We start from the raw sequence: 24,319 nt of genomic DNA on the forward strand, positions 1-24,319 counted from the left end.
CAGCTCCATGGTGCAAAAATGAAAGTAGGGCACTTGAATTTAGAAAAGGGAGACAATAGCCACTGGAAAACTAGGAAGGAATTTAAAAGGAGATCACCGTGAGGTCAAATTATTTATCTGGTATTTTTGTGTAACACAAACCACTGTATGATGCTGCACAAACACACATTTTGATCCACACCTCTGGATACTAATGGGATAAATCTGGTTGTTGGTTCACTGTGGTGCGAGCCTTGGTGAAGCATCAGCCACAATCCTTGCAGGATGAACCACAAAAAGTCACTATATTAACCTGTGTTAAACTTTGGGTAACTTGGCACAAAAAGCAGTCAGACTCAACTTAGAGGCAATGTGTAAAGTATTTATGCAGCACACAAACAGTAATAAAGTGAAAACGCAATACAAACAAAATGCCAACCCAATTTAGAAAAATAGAGTACATTTTCATAAATTATTTGACAGAAAAAGGACAAAAATACAATCAGTAGAATTTGAGCTATGAATTTTAAAAGCTTTTGTTAAAAGCTAGCACCTTAAAGATAAAGTAGTAACCGTAGACATCCAGTCACGCAAGATTGGTCAAAGTCAACAAATAGGGCAGACCGCAATAGAAAACAGTTCAGATACAAGAAGTGAGAAGAAGTGTCTGAGAAGGTAGAGTTCAGTAGGGCAAGGCTGTAGGAGGTGTCCGAGAAGGGAGGGGCATCATCGGATAGCCTTAAATCAAAGCTGCGGTAAAGATTTCTACATTTGGACTTAGTCACTGAAATGGAAGTAGAAGATCTCCAGTGGGATGAGGCAAGGGCTGAGGCTGAAGACAGTTCCACTAGGTTGGATACCCATTTGGTAAAGGACCACTGAAAAGGATTTGCGGCAAAGAAGAACATAGCGAGAGAAGCCACAAAGTCAATCTGACTGGCGATGCACCTCAGGAAGATAGGCAAGCAAGTTGATACCAGCCCCCTCTTGGTTCTCAGAGTAGTTTTTGGTCAAAATGTTTGTAAGTCGTCCGTTTTGAGAATTTGCCATCAGGGCACCTTTAGCACCACGACCAAGGGTAAATAAATGGTGGGACACCTCGTGGGGGTTCAGGATTCACTCAGGCTGGGTCCAGGCGTGGGTTCAAGATGGTGGAAGCCTTTTTTGTCCTTGAGACTCTGAAAAGAAGGCTAGCAAAAAAGACATTTGAATCCCTTCTGGTAGTCATGGATGCAGGTGAAGATGTAGGGCTCAACAGTAGGCCTTCCCTCTCAGGGTTGAAGATAGGCTCCAGGCAGCAAAGCAGTCCATCAAGGTCCAGGAAGAATTTGGCAGAGTGCACAACAGGTCACAGCAGAAAGCAGCCCATGGAGAGTTCTTCCAAAGGTCCAGTAGTGACCTTAAAAGTGTGTCTGAAGGTCCTAGCTTTATACCCTGGTTTCCATCTTCTGGAAGGTGAGAAAACCTCTGGAAATGAACTTTGAAGTGCATAGAACTTCCTGACTCCCTTGCCCTGGCTCCAAACTTGTTCCAGTGACAATGCAGGGTTGTTAGGTCCTTTGTGTGAAGGCAGAGCACTGGCTTTTCAGATGTAAGTGGGGCTGTACTCAGCTCCGCCCCCCATCCTGCCAGCAAATGGTCCATTGAGGTACGCCTAATCCCTCTATTGTGTGACTGTCCGGGAGAGGAATTCACAAAGTCTAATTTTCAGCTACACCCAGTCATGTGACCTAAGACAGGGAGCAGGGCTAAGGAAGGGAGGGAAAATTCCAACTTAATGAATGTTGCATTTTCAAAACTGAAATGAAAATTCTGACTTTACCATTAAAGGAGGTTTATCATTACAATTTCATAGGTACCAAACATAATATAGCCACCTGTTCCCACTTAGGATTACAGCTTATTAAATGAAATAAGGAATTCCCAATGCTTTCCTATGGGGAGTTTCAAGCTCAACCATGGCAGTTAGAAACTGCATTTAGGCTGCAATGGCAGGCCAGGGACATGTTTTGAAGTGCTACTTAATTGGGTGGCACCATAAGTGCTGCAGGTCCACTGGTAATATTTAATTTACAGGCCCTGGGTATATGGTATACCACTCTACAAAGAGTAAACTAAATGTGTCAATTAGGTGTATTCCAATCAAACCATGTTCAGGGGGAGGAGCTCAAGCACATCAGCACTGGTTAGCAGTGGTAGAGTGCACAGAGTCCTAAGGCCAACAAAACGAATTTGAGAATACATTGGAGTTAAGCAGGCAAATTATTTGGGGAAAACCACCCTAAGGATGGCAGGTCAAATATTTATTATGTGAACGCTAATTTTACTTCCTTTTCAAGCTGTGTTTGGTGTATCAAAAATTACAGTACCCATTTTTGAGATCTGAAAGGCCATCCATAGTGGCCATGCAGAGCATCATCATTACTTTTCTGTAAAATATATTCTTCTTAAACATACTATCCATAAGAAGGCATCATTAAGAACATAGGCCACAAAACATGGTTATTTGCAATTCTGATGTCAAAGTCAAACAAGATTTGTTTTTTAACTACTCTGACATCAGAGACGTGAATGTTTTGTCCTTATGTTCGTGCTCTAACTTGATGGTTTTCCAGTGTCTCTCCTAATTCGACAGCAATCCAAAGAAAGTGTGGAAATGAAGCTAGCACTTCTGCATATCCAATCACCATCTCCCTTCTCAGCGAAATGTCTTGAGATGACAGAGAAATTGTGGACAACTTGATGAGAGATTCTCAGGGAGCTGCTTTTAGTGAGACACCAGATCTCTACTTCTCAATGTGTCAGCAAAGATTGCAGCTTTAGGTTGTGAGGGGAAGGGAATGAGGCGGAGAGCAATGTGGAAGGGAGTCAGGTTCCACATTCTACTTTATTATTTTTAAAACTGGGAGTGTGTGCGGGAGAGTGTTGGTGTTGCTAAGGGTGGTGTTTGAAATGATAACATTATTCCAGACTTGGGGGGGGGGCGTTATGTGGCAGGATATTGTTTTACGATTTTGTACCAAGGAGAGTTCTGACAGAGTGCTGAGGATAAGGATTCTTTCTAATATTTTGGTGAGCCATCTATACTTAGCTTGGCTTCCACAACAACATGCTACTGAACTACAGGAAACCCATTACCGAGAAGACAGGGGCCGAATGTAATCAATCAACAATGTTTTGCAAATTCAAATCATTCACAACTGAACCCAATTTCAGAATTGCTGTCCAACCATTAGTCCTCACTAAGATGGAGGTAACACTCTCTGGCAACCCTGATTCGCGTGAGCCGTGTCCTCCCGGACATGTCATAGGGCTAAGAAAATCTGAATAAATCATCCAAAACTGACAGGCTTCCTCTGCCTTCATGCATCACCTTCAAGATCTGCTCTATCACTTTCAAGTCTGTAAACTCAAACATATCACTACTAAACCTTGCAAGGAATATCAAGATCTCAGTAGGCTACAAAGTACAAACAGCAGAAACAACATCAGATTGGAGAGAAAAGTGAAAGAGGAAGACTAAATAATAAGCATTTTCCTACTGTGAATCCATAATCTTGAATTCCATACATACAAATAGACTTCAAGGTCCTTCTCTCCTGCTCTTGCAGAAGGAACTAGACACTCATGGCTTAAAGAGACATTTAATCTGTAAGCAAATAACTTACACACCATGGGCCCAAACATTACATCAAGAGTATTCATTCTGCAACAGGCAACTGCTCTTACTACACCACTTTACCCTAAATAGAGTCCAATTTCCTTGCAGCTAGGTTTGTGCTATAAAAGTACACATACCTACATAATGGGGCTGAAGTTACTCAATGTGGAGCTAAAGTGGTGATCTCATATACCACCACATTTAGACAGCGGGAAAGAAATAGCAATTCGTTTCTGAATAAATAGTTGCCAAATATTGAAAGCCTGTGATTCCAATAATAATAATGTGTGACTGTGTACGTCTGTATACAGTGATTAACCGATGTATACTTACAATCTATAATGACATATGTAATCATGAATCTTCCCGGGAATTAAATATTTACATTTTGAAGGACAAAAGCCTCAGTGAACCAGCTTTATTGGAGCACGTGGCTCCAATGTTAACCATGGATTTTTATTTCATGTGCTACTGATCAGAACTCTCCATAAATATACCTTTTTCTTCTCCCATGTCAGCCTCTTTTATAGGAACGTTCTGTTCACTTGATTCATCCAACATGTCAAATGCTGTACAGAAGTGAGAAAAAGACAAATATAAAAGTAAAATGCAAAAGTAGAAATGTCAAAAAGAATTCAACATTTGTAAAAGCAGCTTTTTACCAGGGTTCACAATTCCCTTCTGAGTGGTCGCTCGTGCATTTTCTTCACCACAAATGATATGTAAAGGAGTTCCATGTGTTGATGCATTATCGTTCACCTCCTGTAAGAAATATGCATACATATGTGAACCAGCAATGGCAAAAACAATAGGTCCGGCTTATTTTAGGTGTGAATTTCTTTTGTTATGTTTGGATGTAAAAGCACAAAACACACACATGCAACTGTATGCATTCAACCAATATTCAGAAACATGCATATGTACACATACCCACATGCAGCCACAAATGTGCAGAAACGTACACATACAGTTACAGGTGAAGCAGATAAATATCCAGAAACACGTGCAGACAGAAAAACAAATGTATAAACATGAAATGGCAATTGATTCTTTCCTTTGAGGGAGATCAGTCGACCATACTGGAAGTGTTTCATAGCTGCTTGCGAGATATGGTGCTTTGGTTGAAGGATAACTCGCTGCAATTTAATGCAGGTAAGACCGAGGTGCTCTACTGCTCTAGGGACAGGGTTCCTTCCGTGCTGCCCAGCAATTTTTGGCCTACCAACACCTCGACCGCTGTTCGGCCAGTTAAAACGGTCCGTAACCTGGGCCTAATGTTTGATAACAAACTTACGATGGAGGCTCAGGTTACAAAAACGGTGGCCTGCGGCTTTGCCATTATCAGATCACTTAGGAAAATCTTCCCTCTGTTGTCTCCTCCAGCGCGGGCATTAGTGATGCGTAGCACCATTCTGAGCAGATTAGATTATTGTAATGCTCTTCTGCTTGGGTCCCCGAAATACCTTCCGGACAGGCTACAGAGAATTCAGTCGGCGGCTGCCAAGTTAGCCTTAGGGTGGCCGAGATGGGTCTCCTCCTCCTCCGCCTTAGTTCAGATGCATTGGCTCCCGTTGAGACAGAGAGTCCAGTTCAAGTCCCTCTGTATGGTGTTTAAAGCCCTGCATGGGCTGGGGCCTGTCTCCTTGCAGAGAAAATTTGTTTGGTATGTCCCTGTGTGAAATCTCCGCTCTTCATCGGCTAGATTGGTGAAGATACCGAGGTTTAAGAAAATTAAATCGGTGGGCAGATCCTTTGGTGCAGCAGCCGCTAAACTTTGGAACGAACTCCCTTTGGAGCTTAGACAAGTCAGTGACCTCCTTCCTTTTAGAAGGAGATTGAAAACCTGGTTATTTCCCAAGATTTAGTTGGCGGTCTGCTTTGGGCACCTGTTAAACTGTTTCCTGGATCTGCCAGCGCCAGGATGCCTGCTAGGTGACAGTGCGCTCTATAAATAAAGTAAATTAAATAAATAAAAACATTGTACTATTAAAAACACTCTATAGCATTGATGGCCAAAACATACTGGATTTAGGGCCAGATGTGTCAATATTAGGAATAGCGATTACCTAATTGTGATTTTCGGGGAATCCCAATTAGAAAATCACTATTCCTAATGATTACTAGTCGGTTGCTAATTGACCTTCCTCGTAAATATTAAGGAGGTAGGTAGCAATTTGCGACTCATTCGGAATCAACGCCATCACAGGGATAGTGAACTGCTGAGGTCATCAGACCACCATGTCTGTGATTGCTTTTAAATAAAGCAGTTTTTGTTTTTTTATGTAATCCATTTTCCTTACAGGAAAACGGGATGCGTTTAAAAAGAAAAGCTTCTTTTTTTCTCTTTTGCGTGTTTAAGAAGATGTAGTGGGCCCGTGGCATTACCACTACACTTCGATAGTCGGTAAATTATTAATGTTTTGCATCCGGAATTCGGTCCCAAAACATTAATACATACCATTCAAATGTGGTATTTGGAACGGATGCCCCTTTCAAATACCGAATCGATATCTGGTCGCAAACCAAAATTGCAATTCGGTAACATGCTACCGAATCGCAGTTTGGTTTTGATACATACCAAAATGTGTTCTTGTGGTCGCAAACAAAGAACTTGATACTAGAGTCCCTAAATTTTCTGTCTATTGCTTGTAAGACGCCTAAAGAAAGGCTTCGAAAGCGCGATTTTGTATATAATTGCCAAAACTGTCATCATATGTTCTGCTGAGGGCTTGAATATACATGACTGCCATTACAGCAGTGTTTTTTTTCCTGCTTTCTGTGGGGACAATGTTAGCATGATGGACGTGGATTTATTTGCTTTTGGCACTTATTTAATGCAGCATTTGCCCTGGTGCTCCCATGCAGGATGCTTAAGAGCATTTTCAATAAACCACTGTATTGCATTACCTCGTAGGATTCTGTTAAGGAACGAATATGTTATTTCATTCTTGGGTGACAGTTACGCAAGTGACCAAGCCTCGCCGTTGCTTCCAATAGATGGCCTATTTTCTAAACCAACGCCGAAATATAGTCTTTAATGTTAAAAAGAAAGAACAGCACATATTTGCATGCTGGATCTGAGATAAGAATAATTAAACCCTACTTTAAAGTAATATGCTGTTATTCTGATACTTTTGGCACCTGAAAGTGAACATGCAAACATACAAACCATAAGGGGCAAAAGTGTAGCGAGTAGCATGTTTAAACTTTGAAATGCATGTTTATGTATTATTTGTAAGGGTAATATAAACCATTTTTCAGGGCACTGTTTACGGTAATCCATATTTGAGATAGTGTTAACTATTACGTTTTAAAAGATTGTGGTATAGAAACCACTATATCTGAAGGCATAAACTTTTAGGCACCACCCAGCCCGTTCGCTGTTTTCCAGCATTTCACACATAATCCATTATTTGCATACTTGTTTGCAGCGTGTGTTCATGCATGATGCCCTGTATATGTTTCATGTTTAACAACCGGACATATTATAACATATGTGTCCTAACTTTAAAAAATGTCTTGATTACATTTTTTTCTCAACTTCTTATTTACAAATCACAATAAGGAGAAACATGTCTTGATATGAAAAAAACACATTATTTTTGTTTTGAGATGATTGGTTTAGGAGGGGGAAAGCAAGATGGTGGCCCCTTGATGTGGTCGCTTGGCAGCCTTTTGACCAAATGGGTATGAATAAGAATCAGCTCACCTAACCATGGAATATGTCCTTGGGTGTCTCTGTGGTGATTCAACTGTGGGGTGGTGGTTGTTTCAGGGTTAGGCTGATTTGTGACAGCCTGCTCGCCTTTGGTCGACTGATGGCGGCCTTGCTGGTTCACGCCGACTGTGGTGTATGCAGCGCTCACAGCGAAGCAGCGAAGATGGGTCCTAAGGTGGCGGGGCATTTACAAGGGGAAGATCGCCCCCCACCCACAGCACTCCCGCTGGTCCAGCCGACTCAGGAGTGGAGAATGAAGACGTACCAGTGACATAATGTACTTCCAGCACCCAGATCAGAGTTTGCCCCGGAAAGGAGGGGGGTAAGGCAGGGCCACGCTTACCCAGCGTCCAGCCGGTTTTACAGTGCTGGAGCTATTGCGAGGCTCAGCTGGAAAGCCTGGTGATTCAATCCAACATTAGGCACCCGGAGTTGATCGGTCCGATGATAAAGCAACTCAGCCTCCTGCAGAGAGGGTACCATCAGAAACAGCCAACCCTAAATGGACCCACAGCAAAGCAATTCAGCCTCATGCGGAAAAGTCACTTGTAGAGACTAGGACATCTGCCCCTCAAGATGAAGATACAATTGTATTGGTATCTTATCCTTTAGTAGAAAAGGCAAAGATTGTGTTGATATGCCCATATCATTTAATGAAGATCAAACCTCATAGTGTCAAGAGGTTCTAGAGTACAGAGAGTACTGAGAGTGCTGTGAGTGGTGATGGGAGTCTGTGGGAAAAGGGGAAGCTGGCTCAATTAACGTCAGGTAGTGTGCAGAATAGTGGCCCTCTGATTTGGGCTATAGATGATAAATGTACCCTAGCTAACAGTCCGACCACTGCAGATCTATCCCTCGCAAATAGCGCTCAGAGACCAAAGGTGTTCCAGTAGTTGGTGGCCGATCCTTTGGGGCTCGAAATTGGCAACAATGTTCTGGACATGGAGGCTAATGATTGCTTTTTCTCACTATCTGACAGAACAGAATGGTCAGTAAATGGATCTGGTTCTCTCACAGGGTCTAGCAATAATGACAGCGCTCTAGATGCAAGTGTATGCGCTTCTGCCATGACAGCACGTAAGATGGTTAAGAAGCTAGGTCGAAAAATATCAGGAGGTAAAGATCTGAAATGGAACTATGCACCAGCGAACAGTTAGTCTGCACTCCTCAAGACACCTTTAGCTCAAATCCGCCTACACTGGATACTGTCCTCCAATGTATAATGTCACACTGAGAGGAAATGTGGCAGGATGACTGCAAGTCTCAAGCTGCAATAACGAAAAGTGCAGGGTGGGGTTAGAAAGCTAGCCAAGGCACTAGTGTCATAGGTGAACGCATGACGGACCTTGAAACAAGAACTACCTCAATCAAACCAGATCTGGCAGGTACACCGGTGCAGACAGAGGCACATGAATCCCATTGCATCGAAATTCAATGGAAATTTGCCTACCTGTGGGGACGGAGTTGTGTTGAATACTCTGGGGGTGGCTGACATTTTGGGAGGAGAGGGTCAGCGGCATAGTTGCCTGGGGAATTTTTCGCGCCCAGGGTCAAAAGAGGCAGATGACGCGACCGCGCAGTGGACGCGCGCAGCGGGCGCGCCAGAGGCAAGCCCGTCTGCGCCCATACGAACCCAGCCGGGCCCAGGGGCCAGGACCCCTGGTCGACCGAGGGGGGGGGGGTCTTGCACCTATACAGCCTTACAGTTAAGGCGATTGCGCGGCCCACACACTTGCCATTCTTGTTTGGGACCCCCTTTTGTTTATAAATCATGCCCACAATGCCCTTTAGTCCTGGATACTGGCAGTTCGGCGGCGAACAACCCCCCTCCAGCCACTAAGTATAAAATGTGCTTGCTTAACTGCCGTTCACTTTCCAAGCATGCGCTAGAAATACGGCACCTTTTGAAAAATCACAGTCCTGATATTATGGTTCTTACGGAAACCTGGCTTACGGACTGGTCTAATCCAGCTGTAGTTCAGGCTCTTCCACCGGGATATTATATCCAAATTCAAGATCGTATAGTGAGTAGAGGTGGGGGGCTTGCTATTATTTATAGAGAGCCTTTCAGCTGCCGAATTAAAGACGGGTCGATCCGCGATTGTGAAAGCTGCTCCTTTGCCATAAGTTTCACTTCAACATGTACCTTTTCAGGTATTTTTATTTATACGCCGCCAGGAGCCATTGGCTCTTTTTATAGTGATTTATTTGAAAATATAGCAAATCCTATAAGCACTTTGTTAAATTATTCAGTGTTAGGCGACCTAAATCTGCACTTGGAAGAGAAGAATTGCACCTGGCGTGGAAGAATTAGTTGACTCACTAGGTGCACTACTGCTTACCCAGAAAGTGAAGGAAGCGACCCATATTAAGGGACACCTTCTTGATCCTATTTTCACCAATGCTGACATAGCAGTTGATAACCCTCTCCCGGTACTGTGGAGTGACCATTATTTGATTCCTTTCTCCTGGTCTCCACCTGTAAAGGAGATGTCAGGAAACCAGATGGAAAAGTTTAGCCGAAATTGGTCAAAAGTCCCGCTTGTAGGTTGGGCAGCTATCTTCACAGACACCTGCCCGGTACTTAATGATGACCCTGAAGTAGCTAATAGACAATTCAATAACTGGATTGCAGCCTCCTTGGACCAGATAGCTCCAATAAAATGTAGAGATATCAAACAAGGTCCCAAAAAAATAGCATGGTATACCCCTGAGCTAAAAGATCTGAAACACAAACTTAAACAGTTAGAGAGGCAGTGGCGGAAAGACTACACATTAGAGAAAAAGCAAGTCTACCGTGAAGCTATCAAATTCTATAAATTAGAAATTTGTACTGCGCAATCAAAATTCTACGAGGCAAAAATTGTATCCGCCTCAAACACTCCTCGCGAGATTTTTTAAATATTTAGATCTCTAACTACTCCCTCAATTAATAAAGTTAAGTCAAGGGATTCACTGAAGAGATGTAATGACCTCGCTGAGTTTTTCCATGCAAAAATTGAGGCGATCTACTCAGCTTTTCAAACATTGGATAGGTTGGATAATGAACAACAATCAGAAGTAATAAGAGTTCCGATACAATCTAGTCTTGAATCCTTTCCACCTCTGAAGGCTGAGGGCTTGATATCTCTATTGAACAAATTAAAATCAGGCTCCCCAATAGATATGGCTCCTCCGACGATTTTGAATAAGGTATCTACAGAAGTAGCCCCCACTATTGTTGCACTTATCAGCATGTCATTGGAAGTTGGGAAGGTACCTGCTCAATGGAAAAAAGCCATGGTAAGAGCTTTGCTCAAAAAGGAAGGATCTGATCCAGAGATATTGGCAAATTATCGCCCTATCTCACTATTACCTGGAATCGCAAAACTGGCTGAGAAACATGTAAACTCTATCTTGTCATCATATCTTGAGGACAATGATCGCCTTCACCCAACACAGACAGGTTTCAGACCCCATCAGGGCATGGAAACTGCTCTGGTGGTTGTAGTTGAGGAGGCGAGAAAAATTATGGATGCAGGTGGATCAGCAGCAATAATCCTCCTAGACCTCAGTGCGGCCTTTGATACCGTCAACCACCAACTTCTTATTTCCAGATGTCAAGAATTGGGGGTGACAGGAACTGCACTGAGGTGGTTAACATCTTTGAAGACGATACAATTTCTAAGATCATGCAATTGAAATGTGGAGTGCCACAGGGCTCCTCATTGGGCCCTACTCTTTTCAACATTTATATGCACCCCTTGGCAAAAATTGTGGAACCATTTGGCATGGATGAAAGGCTCTTTCCTACAACTGAATGGAGGAAAAAATGGACCTTATGGTAGTGGGCAAAAATTGACAACCTGGTCTGATATTCAATTGGCCCAATTGCATGGGGAATTTGCCCACACCCAAAGACCATATAAAGAGTCTAGGTGTTTGGCTTGATGACAAACTTAACATGAGGCTCCAGGCAAAGAAAGTGGCAGGGTGCTGCTTTGGAATGATGAGAATGGTGAGAAAAATTCTTCCTCTTTTACCCTTCTATGCGAAGAAGCTGCTTCTCCAGGACTATGCAAATGCGCTTTATCTTGGAGCTCCTCAGTACACGATAAACCTTCTTCAGAAGGTTCAGAATTGTGCAGCAAGAATGCTTCTGCATATTACTCAGAGAGAATCAGTGAGGAAAGCGTTGGAAAGCGTTGAATCACCTCCACTGGCTTCCTATTGCTGAGAGAATTCAATTTAAATCTCTCTGCATTACGCACAAGATTCTAACCTCTAATGGTCCACCAATACTTCATCAGATGGTCTCTCCATATTGTCCTAAAAGAGCTCTCCGGTCTGAAAGTAAACGCATGGCCATAGTACCAAAATCAAGAGGGCCAGAAGTGGAGGACGACGTTTCTCTTATGTTGCCTCCAAGAAATGGAATGACCTTCCGGAATATATTCGGTTGACAAAAGATCATCTTTCTTTCCGAAAAATTTCGAAGACTCATCTATTCCCAGCCCTATAATTCAGTTCTTACCTGTACGCTCTCTTCTTAGTGCTGGGAGGCCTACGGGTAGCCATGCGCTTTATAAATGTCTCTTTCATTTCATTTGAGGATCAGGAGAATCATCAACAATGCAATAACTTGCAGGTGCTGGGAGTGCCGGAAGGCAAGGAGGGAACAGATATCCGTGCATACATGGTGGAACTGCCACGCATAGCTTTTCCAGAGCTAGATGGGTGGAACTGGTCCTAAGAGGGGCAACACGTTCATAGGGTAACCTTTGCCTTGAAATAACCAGTCAGAGAAGAGTCAAAGCTGCGAGCCATCTTGGTATATTTTGGGAACTTCCTTCTGAGACAATCAATCTTTGAGAAGGCCAGACCTGAAGCTAAACGGATGAGTAGGGATATTTCATTCTTTGTCAGACCTGACTTTTGCCATATAATGGTTAAAATGCGGTGGCGTTTGTGGCAATTAATTAAGCTTTTACAAGGGACAAGGACAAGGGCGCTGCGGCATATCTAAGTAATCCTGCACGTCTGAAGGTGATCTGGGGGGACAGATACGGTTCTTCACTTCAGAAATTAAAGCAAAGGAATTTTTAATGGAGACTTGAGTATAAGCATGAGACACCTCTGGCTATTGGAGGCGGTGCTCCTATCTTCTCTTTAAATTCTCCACATTTCACATGATGCTTCTTTTCTTATTGTCTTGTTGTCTATTCTCTTTTAATGCTTTCACACCAAAAAACAACATTTGATAAGGGAATTTGTGCTTGTAATCTTTTGTATAAGTGGAGCTTTACCACAAATAAGATAACGGTTAGAAGAAGAATGGCTGTTAGTTGTCTTTAATGATTGACCATTGGTTGGAGAGGCTGCCCTCATCTCACACACAGACCAATAAGTGGTCTGTGCATTGATCAGGGCTGGGTAGGAAGGGGCAGAGGGTAGGAGGGGGTGTTTGGGGAAGGAAACGGTGGTAGGGATGATGGTGGCAGGGGTAGGGGTGGATAGGGGTATTGGGGTGGGGGAAGCAGGGTAAAAAATTAAAAAAGGAATGATAATAATAATTTTTGATGCCAAATGGTTAGAATAACTATATGTACAGTTAATGTGGGTGTGCTGAATTATAAGGCCAAGCAGTTAAGGGTCGCCGAGATTCTTAGATCAGTAGCCCCTGATATAATATGCCAAAAGGAGACACATATCCCAAGGGGTAGGAGGGAAATGCTATCAATCAAAGGCTATGCACTATTGGCATGTTCCACTCACAGCTCCACTATTAGGGTGGTGTTATCCTAGCTAGGAACAACATAAGGCAGAAATTGGTGGACAAATGTGGTAGATGGGCATTGGTGGAGTTAGATATAGGATTAACAGTCTGCACTTTTTATGGCTCAAATAAGGATGACTCCAAAGTGCCGTGAGACTTGGAGGTAGAACTAGCATCCTGATCAGATTCTCTGATAGTTTATGGGGATTTTAATACACCCTGGGGGTGGATAGGCTCCAAATGAGAAATTATCAGGGGAAAAAAAGGAAGTTCACAGGGCATTGACTTTATTCATGGGTAGCGACAGCCTGGTTGGAGTGTGGACTGCTAAACATTCTACTGACCCAGGCTAAACATACTTTTCCAGCCCACACAAAAAATACGTTAGATGAGATTATATATTGGTTTCTGGTAGAATTTTGGATAAAGTAGGGATTATGAAATTGCTGAATCTTGCATCAGATCACAATACATTGGTTTCAGAGGTTATGGTCCAAGGGAGCTCTAAGGGTCAGTATAAAGGACGTTTGACAGGAAACTATTTGCAAATGCAGAGTTCATAGAGCATATGAGAAGCTGGCTAGTTAGTTATTTTGATATCAATAAGTATAGTGCCCCATGGGGCACTATATGGGATGTTTTCAAAGCAAGGCTGAAGGGAGAGATCATTAGCTTTGTGGCACACAGTAGGAAGCATCAGGAGGCCGAGAGTAGAAGCTTGTTAGAAAAGTTAGTTAAATTAGAAAAAGAGCATATGGTTAGGATTAGTCAGGGGTAGGATGCAGTACAAATCCAGCTTGAACTCACAATGGTAAAAGCAGAGATAAACAGTTATTATACCCATAAGGTTGCAAAAGGAAGAATGAGATCTACTAATATGGTGAGTCAGTTGGGAAACTTCTAGCTCTACGCACAATGCAGAAAGCAACTAGGAACTATAATGTATCAATTAAAAGGAAAGATGGGTCATTTGCAACTGATACTAATGATATCTATGCGTATTTGAAGAATTTTATTGAGATCCATATAAGGATGATTGTCAGGTGGATGGGCTTGAGGTAATCTAGGGGTTGGACCTGGGTGGAATCATAGACCAAGCCACTCTGCAGGAATTGGAGGCTGACATCTCACTAGAAGAAGTATTAAATGTATTACGCAAACTTGCTGCAGGGAAAGGGCGGGCCCTGAAAAAATACCAGTGGAGGTATATAAGGTGTTTCAAACAGAATTAGCTACCTTTCTTTTAGATTTGTTCTTAGGAGTACAACAGAGTGGGCTGCATGCCAAATCCTGGAAAAGTATGGATATCATTATTTTCCCTAAAAATTACAAATCCTCGGATAGTCCGACCTCGTACTGACCAATATCCCTTATGAATTCTGATACCAAATTATATTCTAAGATCTTAGGGGTATGTTTAGGGAGGATCATAGCTCATCTGGTCACACCATGGCAACATGGATTTATGCCAGGAAGGAGAACCACTGCTCATATAAGGCATGTTATCCCTCTATTTGATATTGCTGAAGTGACTGGGTGTCAGATGGCTATGATCCTCCTCTATGATGAAAAAGCATTTGATCAGGTAGCGTGGAAATATCAATGAGGTGTCTTGAAGTTAAAGGTATTCGGTCCACGAACGATTACCACTATTAAGGCAATGCACATGGATCCGTATGCCAGACTTCAATTAAGGGTGGAAGATTCTGGAAGAATAGAGGTGGCCAGAGGGACAAGAAAGGGACGTTCCTGCTATCCAATTCTATATTCTCTCTATATTAACCAATTTATTGAGCAAATTCTACATAATCAGGCAATACTCCGGTTACTATGATTGGTTATGAAACAAAGGTGCTGGCATACGCAGACGATATCGCCATTGTCACTACTGATCCTGAGAGTGCAATGAAGGAGGTTGAAGCTATGGCTTGGAAATACAGATGATGTTCAGGATATTTATTGAATAGGGAGAAGACGTAAATTAGTTGCACAGAGAATATTCACTGTTCTGATACTCATCGAGTAGATACTGCCACATATCATGGGCTTAGGACCAATCCTAAAGTAGACACAATCAGTCATATTAATTTTAATCCCATAATTACTCAAATATCCACAGATTTAAAGCATATACATGGGTTAAACTTATATCAATAATTGGCAGGAGTAATATTGTTAAAATGGTAATGCTACCAAAGATAGTCTATCTTTTCAGATCTAGGCCCGGAGAGATCAAAGGATCCATACTCAAGAAATTGGATTCCATCTTATATGGTAATATGTAAAAATTAGGTGTTCTCAGACAACTAGAGCCAAACTGGTTCAAAAAAGTATGATTTAAGAGCATAATTAATGCCTGGAAAGTCTGTGGTAAGGTCCAAAAACTAATAAAGATTCCTAGTTAAAACAAATATACACCTATGTGGAAATCTCCGCTTCTCCCATCTCTCTTTTACAATGTAATTAGAAGGCAATGGGAGCAATTGGGCCTCACTAGGGTCTAGGATCAGGTATGTATTTTCATCAGGGCAGTAGTGCTCATTTTTAGATCTACAACAGGACTTCAGTATACCTGCTAGCTCATACTTTAAATATGTACAAGCAAAGGAGTTTTTTAACCAATTCATTCAAAAACTTTGTGGGTTTGCCCTACAATCTGCACATCCAGTTACAGTGGTTTTTCTAGATCATTCCAAACAAATGTTTCTTTAGGGTGCTCTTATGATGTCACACTACCCACCCATCAGGGTATGCTTACACTAGGACTGGATAGCCTAGAACAATATTGAGCCAAAATACACCAAAGCACACCAGGTCGTTATAACTATTATCCAAAGACAAAGACAAAATTCGGAAGTACAGTGGAAAATTGTCATATAATGTATATCCAATTGCCACAGATCAATATCCTTTTGGTTCAAACTTAAAAAAGGATCTTGAAACAGGACCTTCTGTTTGCTTTATTTGACTTCTTACAACATGAAGAGCAACAGTCGCCGGCGTACGATTGGCCCCCCTGGGCTTTCTCAAGGCTCGAATCTGAGGATGTGTTTGTTTCCTGATTATACCGTATCTCCTGATTTGAAAAACAAACCTCCGTAGTGGTTGTTATGACTAAACGAGTCTATGCAGTGAAGTGACGACTCGACTGACAGTGCTTGTTTCTTCTTAAAGGTGCTGTTTACCTTCCAGAAGATACATCACAAACACCACTTGATTCTTTCTTTGGGACCTTGTGTTGTTTGCGGATATTGGTGTAGTTGCTGCCCCCGATAGCTATTAAATATGATTTGAAGATACCTTCCCACCTTCTCCAAGGGATAACAGGTTCACCTAATTCATTAAGAAAAGGCGGGGGCTGGCTCATTCCTGCTCCAGCCATTGCCATAAAGTTTCTAAATTCCTACAGTTTCTGAGATGATATACTCTGCTCAAAGGTGCTCTAAAGACCTGAAAATAATCCTATTACAACGGATTTGCCGAGGTTCCACACAGAGCAACCACATATGTTCACCTCATAAACCAAAGAAATGTCACAAAACCCCACAATTCCCTAATTTGCAATGAAATACTGGCACACTTGAGGGAAAACAAAATTAACATTAGGTTTTGCTGAAGTCCTCTTTCTGCTTCTACACATATGGATTTAGTCCATGTGACTGCCTGCTTCCCACCAGCAGGCGGGAACTTCCTGTGTGGAGACTTCCCCTCGAGAGAAACTTGGATCCTGTCAGGGAGAAGCCGAGGTAACCAGTGATGCACTTCACCAGGCGGCTGTCCACGAAGCTTTCGACACCGCTCACTCAAGTTCAACAAGAACGGGAACCGAGGATGAACTTCCACGTCACCTCACCACTCCTAAAACAATGACCGGTAAGCCTCAAGTAGCGCAGTGTTTATCAGAACTGTAACTCCATGCGCGCAGGGAGCTTGAGGCGGAGCCTGTGAGACCGTCTGCGTCCGTGAGACGGCTCGCCGCAGGAAAGCCAGTGAAATGAAACTGTCAGCCGCCCCTCACGGAGCACTTTTCCTTTCAATTACTGCCCGTGCCCTGCCCGGCACCACAGTGTGAGCGGCCGCGTATAAATCACTCCCCCACATCAGCGTTAATGGAGGCAAAGCGATGCCCGACCTGGCACCCGTATAAACAACCAACCCTCGCCAAGTGTCAATAAAATCCAGCTCAACAGTCTGTTGGCTTGCTTTCCTCCTTACTTGTAGCGCTCGGGCAGCAGTTGTAACAGCCAGCAAGAGTCACTCGCCTGCTCCTCCTTCATCGGCTCCAGTCTCGACAAGCATGAGATAATTTCCAGGGAAACGGCAAATACTGTCCCTGGCCCAGTCTTCTCCACCTCGTCGCCAAGAAATGTAGTATATAGACAACGTGAGTCTGATTAAAGTTAAAGTATTTATTTCACTTAAGATATAACTCGTAATGCCGTCAGCTTGCCAACCTGGACGCCGGCTCCGCTCTGTCAACATTCCAGAGCGAGCGCCTGGCAGACCAGGGGAATGTACCAACTAGAGATAAGAGGAGGGGAGGGAGATAAGGGAAACCGGGGAAGGGCAGGGGTTAGCGGTAGTTACAACACCTTGATAAGTCCTCTCTCTATCCTTCTGCTTTTTGCTTCTCATGACCAGCAGCAACGAGTTTTTTTAACCAAATTAGGCCAGACCTTTTTTGGGATAAATAAAATCCCCCTTCTAGAGGCTCCTACATACGCTCCTACATACGGACACCTGGGTACAGGTGAAACTAGGTGGAGGGACTCATCTATCCTCGAAAGTACCAACTACAAAAGGATTGAAGCAAGGTTGTGTGCTTGCCCCAACCCTGTTTAATTTATTCCTAATCGGCTGGATGCCTGTAACTCCCATGCCCCCAGGTTGGGAGGGAAAACTCTAACCAATCTCATGTACACAGATGACGTAGTTCTGCTAAGCCATACCTATGTTGGCCTGCAACACCTACTAATTGAAATGCAGAATTACACAAAAGAAAATAACTTAAAAATAAACTTGTCTAAAACAAAGACAATGTCAATTAACAGCAAAAACAGCATACAGAAACATTGGTTCCTTGGCGGCACTAAAATCGACCATGCCAGGGAGTATAAGTATCTAGGGGTTGTATTTGACAAGGAAGGTTCCTTCTGGCACCAAAAAGAGGAAATAAAAAGGAAAGGTCTGTTAACTGCCTTAACGATGAAAAATCTTGCAAACAAACTGATGGGACCGACATTGACTCCCCTATTGAAGGTAGTTCAGGCGAAACTTCTTCCCTCGATAACTTATGGCAGCGAGGCAATGCGGGCAAGAGATGCTAAAGAGCTGGATAGGACGTTGGTTAAAGCCTACAGAACTATGTTTCGTCTTCCGTCTTACACGTCAGCAGCACAAATAAGGCTTGAGTTTGGCCTTCAACAACAAGTCTTGGCTAGATATGGTGCTTATATCATATGTTGGCATAAGATAAGCAAGGCCAATTCAGACACGCTTAACTATCTGTTGTGGCAAGACATACAACATAGGGAGTTTTCCCAAGCAAGAAACTACCTCAAACTAGCCTTAGATTCCACCAAATTGTCTGGACTATGGGAGGCGCAACTCGGCCAACTTAATTTCAATAAATTGGTCTGGAAAAACATAAAACTATCCTCCCTATTGGAGGACAAGGCAGCCTTCTCGAATAGATCACACGCTTGGATGACCCTCAGCTCTTATAAATCGCTTACCCCACAACCATATTTCAACCAGGCCTACCCTAGGGTGAGAAAAATGAATTTCCTAAGGTATAGACTGGGGATCCTTCCATGTACCCAACATCTACCACCATGGTTGAGGACCAAAGGCCAAGATGCTTGCAGGCTGTGTAACAACAAGAACAGTGATATTCTGCACTTAATTTGCCTATGTGAAGCACTGCACCAAGCACAGACATAACTTCTAAAAGATACATTTATACAGAAAGGTATCCGCACCAGAAGGCAAGCAGTGCTGGCCTGCCTAAACCCGGCAAACATTCAATTAAACTGCAGACTGGTAACATTTCTGAGGACGGCCGAACAAAAAAATGCTGCTAAAGATTGCTCTCAAAGCCTAACTGTGTGAAACAGCCATTGGAAGTGGAAAAGGAGCAGCGGCGGGAACTTAATTATAACAAGCAGAGATAATCTCATTAGGATTTCCGAATCAAACAATAGTTACAGTACCCTGTGTTCCATTGACTGTTCCAAATACCGTAATCCAATCGTGTTTTATTACATTGTATTTTTTTATTTTTATTTTTAAAACGATTTTAACCATGTTATATTGAATTTTTGAAGAACTATTTGTGCAATGGTTTTAATTAACTATCCTAATAAACTTAAACTTAAACCCTTCTAGAGGCGATTAAACTGACTGTAGGATATGACATATTTAAGATGTTTTACTGGACAGTATGCCAAATGATCTTGAAAGGACTGAAACAAAATGGGCTATGAAATTAGAGGAGGATGATACAGATCTACATATGTCAATTAGACTAGTCTGAAAGATCTTCTTCTCAGCAAACTTGAAGGTTCAACACTATAAGACAATTTTTTCTTTATACTTTACCCGGCGAAACCTTTTGGGTGGGGTAAAAGAGAAAATGATAAGTGTCCCTGATGTGGGGTTGGTGCTGCACGTTTTGTAGTTGCGATATGCTACAACCCTTAAAAAAGGCTTGGAGACATTATTGGAGAAATTATTTGGGAAAAAGATCTGTCTCAGCCCACTCATGATGTTACTCGGGTATAATAACAACACTAGATTAGACTCGACCCTAAATTACTTTATCTTTATTTCTGCTGCAGTTGCCAGGTTGTTAATTGCAACAAGATGGAAAGATCCAGAAATGGGCATAGATAACCAAGAAAGAACATTATATAACTTTTAGGGCAGAAAGGCTAGGAAGTGGGGACAAAAGATCTAGTTCCCTTTCTCTGATTGGTTGACTTGTGACCTTGGCTATGGAGACTGGCTCGCCTCAGGTTTTTAATAGCTCTTAAATATCAATATGCTAAATCAAATAATTAATCAAGTGAAGTGAGCCGCCCCTCTCCCTTTTATATGTTATATATCTTTTAACTATGGTACTATGTATGAAATATGGGGCTACTGCTATATATTTATAAGCTGACTTTTTTTTATAGCCTTTCTCTATTAAGAAACTATATATGGAAGTCTGTAGATAATGTAATGTATTTATTCTCTAAAGTATGTTCTTCCCTATGTTTATGTCAACAATATGTAATATGATGGTATGCGCTTCTCTCTGGATAAATAAGAAAAAACAAATTAAATGATTCGTTTGTTATATAGATTGTTATATATTACGCTGACACTATGTTTGTTGCTTGGAAATGACAATATAAAATATAAAAATGCATAAATGAACGTGCAATTTTATTTTATTTTTTTAATTGCCTGTATGCAGATTTTCTTTATATTAATACCAAACGTCCACAGTGCTTAACATAACTCATTAAAGCGTTTTAAGCTCTGCCTTCAAAAAATAATGTTATAAAAAGGAGTCAGAAGGTGAAGTTTGCATTGTACGTGGTGAGATTAAAAGGCATCCATAGCCTATTTTGCATATAGTGCATCATTGTATTTTTGTCATTCTTTAGGAAAGTGCATGTGAACACACGTTTTACCTCGATAAAAAAAAGCATAAATCCAACAGCAACTTTACATGAAAGCAAAGTAAAATAAAATGTGCATAGGGGATTAGCAAATAGCACCATGTCGTTATAAAAGGCTAAGCTATTCAAGGAAAATAGAGCTCCTAAAATATGAACCAGCAATTAAAATGCTCTATTCCAAATTTCTAATTACTGGAACATTCATTATAAATTACATTTCAAGACACATCAGTAAATAGTGATAATAGTTTGGCAAACAGGTGAATTTAGCAATAATGCAACACTAACAAGAGGGCAAAAGATGGTTAAAAAATGGATTTCATTGTTTGTTAGCACTTTCCTATCAGAGTTCTTTCTCCAATACATAAGTTTGTGATGAAACAGTAGCAAAACGGAACCCACATTGAAAACCTTCTAATTAGGTTCATGGACATAACTTAGACAAAAACCCCAGAGAGCATTTAATTGCTTGCAATATTCTCCTTCCTAAAGGTGAGGGGGCATCCTGCTACCGCTCATGTGTAAAGATCCCCAGGTTTCACTTCTAGCTATAAAAACGGGTATTTCACATTATGGAGATTGTAGAAAATTACCAGCTGTAGTGTGTTTTCCCCACAATTTTTGCCCTGCCTATTTTGGTGCACTTTACTGCTGTCACACAGGACTAAAGTACTGGTGCTTCCCCTATAAACCTGGCTGAATTGACTGGATTCTGATTGACATATTTAACTTGCCTACAAAGTCTGCAGTATGTGGTGTAGAACATGCATTAAGGGCTTGGAATTTAAATGCCGCCTGTGAACCTCAACATCTTTGATGCCATCTGCAGAGTGAGCCTGTAAATTATGGCTTCAGGCCTATCATATGTAGCCATCCCACAACAGCTTAAAAACCTACTACCAAACTTGCCAAAGTACTTGTTTTTGATAGGCGGTAAACCTTGCTTTTAACTATTTATAATTCACCCTGAAGTACACCTTGTTGCCACAAGGTAGGGTGTCTGGTATTTCAAAATTGAACAAGTGCAATACTAAAGATTGCATGTTCCTCCAGTGACTAGCACTGGAAGACTATTTTCACTGGCAGGACTATAGCTCGATCTAGGAATATGTCAAAAGATTATAAACTTTAATTTGCATATTTTGACAGGAAGCAGGTAGAATTTTCATTCAAAGTCTATTTCTCATATTTATTCCATTTAATCCATTGTTGAAGTTAGAGTTTTATAAAATATATGGCGAAAGGAACCTTTAGGAAGTTACACTTTTGCTGCTTGAGCCCCAGTTAGGCTAATTAGAATTAGCCTAGGACTGCTGGCCGGCCAGTGTCTCCCTAGAAATGAGGTATGAAAACATCTCCAACAGCAGTGCTAATAGCCTGGGTTTTTAGTTGGGGGTTTTCAACCGTTGGCAGAAAGGAAGATTCCCTCAAAACTATGCTGGAGCAGAAACAAGGGATGGGATTGCTCATTTCCCTGGCCACATCTTTGGAGGCATGCAAAGGCTCAATACAAGGGATGAAGAGTTCCCTTATCTTGAATTTTAGCAGTAAGGTACATTGTGGCATTTTTGCAGAAGGGCAAACTAACAGCTCAGAAGTGTTTAGTGTTACCCATAGCTTAGGGAGGGGCCCGAAGTTACTCCTCATTGTGTACTGTGTATCATAAATATGGCACTTCAAGGAATCTACCTCAGAACACTTTTTGGACCTGCGGAATTTCAGTACAGGACTGGACCCTGAGTGCTGTAACCTGAGAGGCATCCTAAGTGACTGGATATACGCCCTCTAATACCTAGAACAAACGAGTGGTCACCCAAGGGTCAGTAGGCTAATTTCCTGTGTTACTACAGGGACCCAAAAAGGTGAAAAAATACTTTTTCCTGGATTCCCATTTGGCCAGTCGCAACAGGAGCTGCACGGGACTCTGCCCAAGGCCTTTGTTGGTTCAAACCCTAAAGTTGTAAGAGTCTCCCATAGAGCTAGCGAGTCTTAGGTTAAGAGCTAAGGAAACAGTGACTTACTCCTGCAAAGTGTTGGGACTGAGAAAAATTCTTACTTCCATCAGCAGCAAGACTCGGACAAACCACTAGAGCTGATCTGGTGAAAGCGCAACTTTGATGAGCTGAAGAAACAGGCTCATCCCACAAAAGCTTCTCTGCAGTAGAAAATCTGTTTCAGCAGGCCCTTGTCAAGAACGTGTCTGACCTCATGGGGTTCTCTATCGGATATGGTCTAATGCCTTTTCCCACTAGGAAAAAAGGGTTTTCATTTTGTGACTAAGAGGCTAATTACTATGCTGGGTGGACTTAAGTCCACTTGACACCTTCTCGGTCCTGGAACTGACGACCTCTGGTCGGAAATCTCGACCGCCTTAGTGTTCGGTCACATTCCTACATTTCCCTATAGGAGCATGCATTACGGCCATAAACCGGCCATAATACATGCTCCCATTGGGAAATGGGAGGTGCTGTTCAATCCTGCAACCTGTGGCAGGCACCTCAAGGTGTCTGTCACGGGGTGCAGGGATGAACAGAGGGCACCATAGGTACCCCCTCGGCCCCTAACTAGAGGCCGCACACCCAAGAGGGCCGTGCTGGGGCCCCCCAAAATGCTTCCTGACATGGTTTGCATGTCAGACAGGTCAGCATTGAAACCATGCCAGAAACTGTGCACCGTAATCCCAAGGGCGGAAAAGCCCGTCCTTTGGGACTACAAGCCAGTTCAGACTGGCCAATGGGCTCCTTGAGATGGTCGGAAGGCAGCCGGAATGACAGGCAGGTTTAGTTTCCGACTGCCAGCATTGTAATGACACGGTCAGAAAGTAAACCTAGGGACTGATTACGATGCGGCCCAGAAGGCTCTGACTGTCAGTCGGAGCCTTTACGGGCCGCACCGTAATCGGCCCTTAAGTCCCAACAAGAAATCTGGACCAGGGAAAGATGTGAAAAGTATCTGGGGATGGTTGAAATTTGGTGGATGGGAATCAGAATGTCTCCTCCTTTGAGCTTTTCCCACCTAAACCGACAGCTTCAGTGGGAGCTCGCCCAACAGTTATACAACTTCACATCCACTTTGCCGGATACAGCCTGCTACCTTGCCCCGCTAGAGGACCTTTTCCTAATTTTTGCAGCCTAAGTCTTAAGGTAAAATCCATGATCGTGTGGTTCCGCTTAGTGTGTCGTACCCCAAGATCCATATTGGTCAGCCTAAAAGTCCACCCAGGTCCTGCTCTTTAGAGACCATCGACTATCATTGGCGCTTAGTGCTTTTTGGTGATATTTTCACTTAAAACTTTAAATACTCATATCTTCGGTCCTTCACATTGGATATTTGTTGTTTTGGTGTTTTTTCCACAATAACGTTTTATTGTTGAGTGTTTTCACTTTAATACTGTTTTGGTACTGCAAAATACTTTATGCATTGCACAAAGTTAAGCCATCTGCCCTATGCCATGAATACCAAAAATACCAAGGGGCCGAGCTCAGGGTAAATTAGTGACTTTCAGGGTTCACACAGAAACGTTAGTGTTCTTCCTT

General features: G+C 42.3%; 1 protein-coding gene across 1 annotated transcript in view; it reads right to left on the bottom strand.

Annotated features, from left to right (window-relative positions):
• Positions 1–24,319, bottom strand: part of LOC144799981 (ATP-binding cassette sub-family C member 12-like) — a 973,671-nt gene that overhangs the window by 383,559 nt on the left and 565,793 nt on the right. The window contains exons 16-17 of the mRNA XM_078671636.1: positions 4,303–4,402; positions 4,138–4,209 (exon numbers count right to left, since the gene is read on the bottom strand). Of these exons, the coding sequence (XP_078527762.1) occupies positions 4,138–4,209; positions 4,303–4,402 (172 nt within the window). The remainder of the gene's footprint in view (positions 1–4,137; positions 4,210–4,302; positions 4,403–24,319) is intronic.

Source organism: Lissotriton helveticus, chromosome 12 (genome assembly GCF_964261635.1).
Source record: "Lissotriton helveticus chromosome 12, aLisHel1.1, whole genome shotgun sequence".
NCBI classification, from domain to species: Eukaryota; Metazoa; Chordata; class Amphibia; order Caudata; family Salamandridae; genus Lissotriton; species Lissotriton helveticus.